Source organism: Eriocheir sinensis, chromosome 25 (genome assembly GCF_024679095.1).
Source record: "Eriocheir sinensis breed Jianghai 21 chromosome 25, ASM2467909v1, whole genome shotgun sequence".
Taxonomy (NCBI): Eukaryota; Metazoa; Arthropoda; class Malacostraca; order Decapoda; family Varunidae; genus Eriocheir; species Eriocheir sinensis.
In genome coordinates this window covers 15,695,935-15,703,434 of record NC_066533.1, presented here as the reverse complement: position 1 = coordinate 15,703,434, position 7,500 = coordinate 15,695,935, and the positions used below count along the sequence as shown (strand labels likewise).

The 7,500-nt window shown below is 42.7% G+C and overlaps 1 protein-coding gene across 1 annotated transcript in view; it reads left to right on the top strand.

Moving 5' to 3' along the window:
* LOC127003474 (xaa-Pro dipeptidase-like) overlaps window positions 1-7,500 on the top strand; it is a 70,193-nt gene that overhangs the window by 14,734 nt on the left and 47,959 nt on the right. Inside the window, exon 4 of the mRNA XM_050870206.1 lies at window positions 7,036-7,227. Coding sequence (XP_050726163.1) covers window positions 7,036-7,227 — 192 coding nt within the window. The remainder of the gene's footprint in view (window positions 1-7,035; window positions 7,228-7,500) is intronic.

Here is a 7,500-nt window from a genome sequence, read left to right as displayed (position 1 = left end):
CACCATTATTTTCTTTCGTTTCATTTTACCTTCTTTCTCCTCTTTTGCTTCTCATTTTCACTGCCTTCACTTTGCATTAGGAATAGTAGAAGTAGTAGTAGTAGTAGTAGTAGTAGTAGTAGGGAGTTCTAATTCTATTTATAAACTCAAAGTCGTTTTCAGGGCCACTTGTTTACCATTTCTTCTTTGTCCTTAATCTTGCCTAATGTTTACTTACTGGGAAAATCTCTCTCTCTCTCTCTCTCTCTCTCTCTCTCTCTCTCTCTCTCTCTCTCTGGGTGGGTAAATTGTAGGACGGTCTTTCCGGCAGAGAGAGAGAGAGAGAGAGAAAAGCCGACACGTGTGGGAGTGTTTGTACAATCCTGCAGGCTATATCCGTATGTGTGTGTGTGTGTGTGTGTGTGTGTTCACGTGGGTTGTAGAATCTCTGAGGCTTGTGCTAGTTAATTATATTTAGATTTAATGACATCCAACTCAGGGCACTATTATTATTATCATTATTATTATTATTATTATTATTATTATTATTATTATCTTGGTTCATAATGTTTAGCAGTCATTTTCGTTTTATGTGAGTTCATGCGTATCATCAGTACGTCTCTCTCTCTCTCTCTCTCTCTCTCTCTCTCTCTCTCTCTCTCTCCGCTGCATCATCCACCACTACAGTCATCGTCACTCTCTTCTTAAGCTTTTAATTTTAACCTTGCATTTTATTTTCAACTTTCTTTAATTCATTTTCTCATATTTTCTCCTTTTTTTTCTTTCACTTCATTATCACCCTCTTCCTCTTTCACCTTCTTTCATTTCATTTTACCTTCATTCTCCTTTTCATCTCTCTCTCTCTCTCTCTCTCTCTCTCTCTCTCTCTCTCTCTCTCTCTCTCTCTCTCTCTCCCTCTCTCTCTCTCTAAGTACTTTATATTTACTTCCAATACAACGTGATATCCAGGAAGTCGTTATAGGAAAATATCTTCTGTTACTTGCTATTTTTGTCTTCGTTATATACCAAAGTCTACACTCGGCTTGCGTAACCGAGGAGAGCTAAGTGAAGGGACGGGAAGAAGGGAGGGAAGGGAAGGAGAGGAGGAAAGGATCGCCGTGGTAAGTTAGACAGGGAGGAAAGGAATGAAAGGAGAGGGAAGGAGGGATGGAATGGAGGAGTTGAGGAAAAGGAAAGGATGGGAAGAAGGGGAGGAAAGGATCTCCGTGGTAACTTAGACAGGAGGGAAAGGAATGAAAGGAGAGCGAATAATGGAGAGGGAAGGAGGGATGGAATGGAGGAGTTGAGGAAAAGGAAGGGATGGGAAGAAGGAAGGGAGGAAAGGATCGCCGTGGTAAGTTAGACAGGGGGGAAAGGAATGAAAGGAGAGGGAAGGATGGATGGAATGGAGTTGAGGAAAAGGAAGGCATGGGAAGAAGGAAGGGAGGGGAGAAGAATAGTACCTTAGTAGGTTAGCCAGGGAGGAAAGGAGTGAATGAGGGAGAGGGAAGGGAAAGACTTAATGGAATAGAGAAGTTGAGGAAAAAAAAAGGGAAGGGATGAAATGGGGAAAAGAACGAATAAGGAAGAGGGAAGGAGAGATGGAATGAAGGAGTTAAGGAAAAGAGAAGAGGAGTGAATGAAGGAGAGGGAAGATGGAATGGGAGTGAAGTTGGGGAGAAGGTAAGAGGAGGGAAGGAAGGAAGGAAGGAAGGGAATGGGATATTGGTCAGTGGTAGGTTAGACAAGGATTGAAGGAATGAAGGAGAGGTAGTGTTGGAAAAGGCAGGGAGAAGAAGTAGGAGGGAGGGAGGAAAGGGAAGGAAAAGGAAGTAGGTATTGATAACTTAGACAATGAGGTAAGAATGAAAGGAAGAGGAGGACGAATGGAGGAGAGGGAAGGAGGGATAGCATGGAGGAGGAGAAACAGGGAGGAAAGGGGAAGGGACGGAGGTATTGATATCAGCCAGGAAGGGAAGAAATGAAAAGGAGAAGAGAGTAAATGAAGGAAGTGGAGGAAACGGCAGAGAAGAAATAGGAGATGGGGAAAGGAAAGAAGGAATGGAATGGAGTGAAATTGAGGAAAAGACAGAGGAGGAGGAGAAAGAGGAGGCAGAAGAATGGATGGGTAGGGGAGGGAGGAAGGGAAGGGAAGAGAAGGGGAGGAGAGAAGAGATGGAGAATGTATGAAGGAGAGGGTAGAAGGAATGGGAAGGAGTGAAGTTGAGGAAAAAGACAGAGGAGGAGGAGAAAGAGGAGGCATAAGAATGGATGGGTAGGGGAGGGAGGAAGGGAAGGGAAGAGAAGGGGAGGAGAGGAGAGATGGAGAATGAATGAAGGAGAGGGAAGAAGGGATGGAACGGAGTGAAGTTGAGGAAAAGGCAGGGAAGAGGAGGAGGAGGAGGAGGAGAATTAGGTGTAGAATGGATGGGGAAGAGGAGGGAGGGAAGGCAAGGATAGGGTAGGGGGAAGGGAGGGTGAGGGAGTGAGGTTTCCAGGTGATGTTTTTGTGCTTCGAGTATAGTACAGCACACCGGTTTCCAGATGTTGTTGTGGGTTTATTTTCGTCAACATCATTACATTGTTGAAGGAAGGACGAGAGAGCGTGTTGTTGTTTGTGTTCCCTTACGTAAAAGTCGCGGTCTCTACTCTATCTTAAGGAGATCACGTACAGCGAGATAAGAAAGATACCGTAGCGTAAATTAAAACTTGTCCATTAGGATTAAACACAATTATACAAAGACATTTTTTTAAATTTCACAGTAAACAACAGCTCTAAAAAAAAAACATTACATGCTGTCCATTTGAATAAACAACCATTCTATATTTTCACCGTCAACAAAAACTTCATTAACATAACCAGTTGGATTCCCTCTTAGGATAAACACAACCTATTTTTATTCATTGTAAACAACAGCTTCTCAAACACCAACTATTATATTCTTTCCATTAGGATTAAACATGCATAACTTATCTTTCTTCATCCAAAACAAAAGCTCTAACACAAACAGTTATATACATTCTCTCTATTAGTAAAATCATAACCTATTTATTTCAAAGCAAACAACTACTCTAACACAAGCAATAATACATTCTGTCAATTAGGATTAAACATAACCATTCTTTATATGAACGTAAACAACTTTTCTAACACAAACAATAATATATTATGTCTAAGATCAAACATAACCCTTATTTGTTCAGCTCAACACAAACAATTATATTCAATCCATGAGAATTAAACATATCCATTCGTCTTCTCCACCATAGACAACAAACAGCTCTTCTCACACAAACAGCATTCGAGTAAGGAGTTTTTTGTTTATGTTCAAATCATGTTTGTTTACAAGGAGATACTCAAATGCATCCTGTCCATTAAGATAAACATGACTATTCTTTTTTCTTCTCCATCATAGACAACAAACAGCTCTTCTCACACAAACAGCATTCGAGTAAGGAGTTTCTTGTTTATGTTCAAATCATGTTTGTTTACAAGGAGATACTCAAATGCATCCTGTCCATTAAGATAAACATGATCTTTTTCTTCTCCATCATAGACAACAAACAGCTCTTCTCACACAAACAGCATTCGAGTAAGGAGTTTCTTGTTTATGTTCAAATCATGTTTGTTTACAAGGAGATACTCAAATGCATCCTGTCCATTAAGATAAACATGACTATTCTTTTTTCTTCTCCACCATAGACAACAAACAGCTCTTCTCACACAAACAGCATTCGAGTAAGGAGTTTCTTGTTTATGTTCAAATCATGTTTGTTTACAAGGAGATACTCAAATGCATCCTGTCCATTAAGATAAACATGACTATTCTTTTTTCTTCTCCACCATAGACAACAAACAGCTCCTCACACACAAACAGCATTCGAGTAAGGAGTTTCTTGTTTGTGTTAAGATCGTGTTTGTTTACAAGTAGACACTCCAAAACACAAACAATTACATCCTTTCCATAAAGATAAACATGTTTTTTTCTTTTCTTTTTAAAAGTGAACAACAAACTTCCGCTCTCACACAAACAACATTCGAATAAGGACCTTTTTATTGCTGTTGTTGTTGTTTTTTAGGAATGTTTTTCTTTGCGTGCGGTTGGTTGCTCTAAAAAAGGATAGGAAGTGTCTTGTCTTGCTTGTCAAATGAGCGGATCTTTCTTTGTTAGCGTTGAAGGTTCAGCCGGATACACGTTGCTTAATATGGAGATAAAATAATGATGTTTTTTTTATATATATATAGGAAAGGAAGCGGCTTGAGACTAAAACAAAGCAAAGAGAAAATAAATGAGATAAATAAGACATGAAGCAGTAAAATGGAAGATAAATGATAGTAAAGAAAATGATAAATAAATAAAATGATAAATGAAATAATATGATAAAGGACGTTTGCTGGTGATTTAACTTGTTTTTGTCGAGGTTATGATGTAATTTGGAAGACATGTTTTATTATTTTATTTGTCATGTTGTAAAATTGTTTGTGTATTTGAAGTAACGGTTCGGTTGTTTGTATTGGATGTTGCCCCTCCATCGTATCCGAGAGAGAGAGAGAGAGAGAGAGAGAGAGAGAGACTGCTATCATTAGTAATTCGTAAATGTACACCCACAGCCCTCTCGTGTTTACGTATTTGGGGGGAGAGAGAGAGAGAGAGAGAAAACAAGGCCAGTTTCTCTAAAAAAGGACTAGACTAATAATAATGATAACACACACACACACACACACACACACACACACACACCTAGAAATTAATATTATTGTGGAATGTACGGACGATGATATGGCAACACTGAGCCTGTTTGTATACCGTGTGTGTGTGTGTGTGTGTGCGTGTGTGTGTGTGTGTGTGTGTACTACACCTCTTGCGCCAGACAGACACGTGTGCACACCACCATTTCCCGTAAGACTCAAGGGAACGTACACACACACACACACACACACACACACAGAGAGAGAGAGAGAGAGAGAGAGAGAGAGAGACACACACACACACACACACACACAGAGAGAGAGAGAGAGAGAGAGACACACACACACACACACACACACACACACAGAGAGAGAGAGAGAGAGAGAGAGAGAGAGAGAGAGAGAGAGAGAGAGGGGATAGCGTTGATATTGATTTAACGTTTAAAGTGAAATTTAAAAGGCTATTTGGAGTTTTTTGTAGAGCGTGTGTGTGTGTGTGTGTGTGTGTGTGGAGGAAGACTAGAGGGTTGGAGGGAAAAATTATACTCTTCCTCCTTCCCTCCTCCACTCCTCATCACGTTTATCATCTCTATGCCTCCTCCTCTTCCTTCTCCTCCTCCCCCTCCTCTTCTTCCTCCTCCTCCTCCTCCTCCTCTTCCTCCTCCTCCTCCTCCTCCTTACTGCATTCCTTCGCTTTCCTTTCTCCAGTTCTTCACTTTTTTTGTATCTCGTTAGATCCTCCTCCTCCTCCTCCACCTCTTTCTCTTCCTCCTACTCCTCTTCCTTTTTCTCTTCCTCCTCCTCCTCTTCCTTTTTCTCTTCTCCTCCTCCTCTTCCTTTTTCTCTTCCTCCTACTCCTCTTCCTTTTTCTCTTCCTCCTCCTCCTCTTCCTTTTTCTCTTCTCCTCCTCCTCTTCCTTTTTCTCTTCCTCCTCCTCCTCTTCATTTTTCTCTTCCTCCTCCTCTTCCTTTTTCTCTTCCTCCTCCGCCTTTTCCTTTTTCTCTTCCTCCTCCTCGTCTTCCTCTTTCTCTTCCTCCTACTCCTCTTCCTTTTTCTCTTCCTCCTCCTCCTCTTCCTCTTTCTCTTCCTCCTTCTCCTCCTCTTCCTTTTTCCCTTCCTCCTCCTCCTCTTCCTTTTTCTCTTCCTCCTCCGCCTTTTCCTTTTTTCTCTTCCTTCTCCTCCTCTTCCTCTTTCTCTTCCTCCTACTCCTCTTCCTCTTTCTCCTCCTCCTCTTCCTTTTTATTTTCCTCCTCTTCCTCTTTCTCTTCCTTCTTTCCTCCACCACCACGGCCACATAACCCTCCATTCTCTTCCACCTTTAACCTCCTCCTCCTCCTCCTCCTCCTTCCTTCACACCACACAACTTTACCTCCTCTCACCTCTCCACCATCTCTCTCTCTCTCTCTCTCTCTCTCTCTCTCTCTCTGGTATGTTGTTATTTTCCATTATTATTAATTTTCCTCTTCCTTTTCCTCCTCCTCTTCCTCCTCCACCCTCCTCCATTACTGCTTCCTCTTCCTCACCACCACCTCTCTCTCTCTCTCTCTCTCTCTCTCTCTCTCTCTCTCTCTCTCTCTCTCTCTCTCTCTCTGTAAATTTAACCACTCCCTTCCCATGTCTTCCCTTCACCACCACCACCACCACCACCATCCCTTCCTTCACCACCATTGTTTCCACCACCACCACCACCTCCATAACACTTCCTCCTCTTCCACATTCTTCCACCTTCCTTCCACATCCTTTTCCTCATACCATTCTTCTTACAGACTCACTTTCCACTCTCCACCACCACCACCATCACCACCAGCATCCCATCCCCCCCCCCCCCCATTTTGGTTGTGGTAGGGGGTATGTTTTGTCTCTCTCCCCTCCCTCTACCTCCCCTTAACCTCCCTTCCTTTTTCTCCCTTCTTCTCCCTTTCACACTTACGTCAACACCACCACCAACACCACCACCTCCATTTTGTGTGTGGTTTTGGTAACTTTTGTCCTCTCTCCCAAGTGTTGCATGTCGCTGGTTTCTTCCTCTTTTTCTTCTTTTTTCTTCTTGTTTGTCTTCTTGTTTGCTTTTTGTTATTCTTCTTTGTCCATTTTTTCTTTATTCCGTTTCTTTTGTTTTCATGATTATTATTGTCCTCTTCTTTTCTTCTCTTTAGTCATGAAATTGTCTTCTTTCTACTAAATCAAAACTCTGTGTCTCTATCCATCCCTCTATTTATCTATCTGTCCATCTATCTATCTTTATCTTCCATTTCCTTCACCCACCACAACAGGACACTTTTCCCCCACCAACCACCAAACCCAATCCTTCAATACAAACACAATCGTCCTTTTAACACCTCCTCCCCCTTCGTCCACCTCTTCAGGAGACGTACTTCCACTGGGCCTTCGGTGTGCAGGAGCCTGGCTGGTACGGCGCTGTGGACGTGGCTACAGGAAGGACGATTCTCTTCTGCCCGCGCCTACCTGCCGAGTACGCCACCTGGATGGGAAGGATCAAGCCCCCTCAGGAGTTCAGGGAGCGCTACCAGGTGGATGAAGTGCGCTATGTGGATGAGGTAAGTGGTGAAGTGGTATGGGAGATGGGTGACAGGATGGGCTTGCTTGGTGTGGGTGTAAGTTCGGTTGGGATGGAGTGCGCTATGTAGATGAGGTAAGTGGAAAAGGGGTATGGGGGATGGGTGAGAGGATGGTCTTGCTTGGTGTGGGTGTAAGTTCGGTTAGGATGGCTGAGTGGATGAGGTAAGTGGATGAAAGAGGATGATGTGGAGGGAGGGGTGTGTGTAAGTGTGGGAGATGGGTGATAAGGGATAGGGTTGTTTGGTATGGGT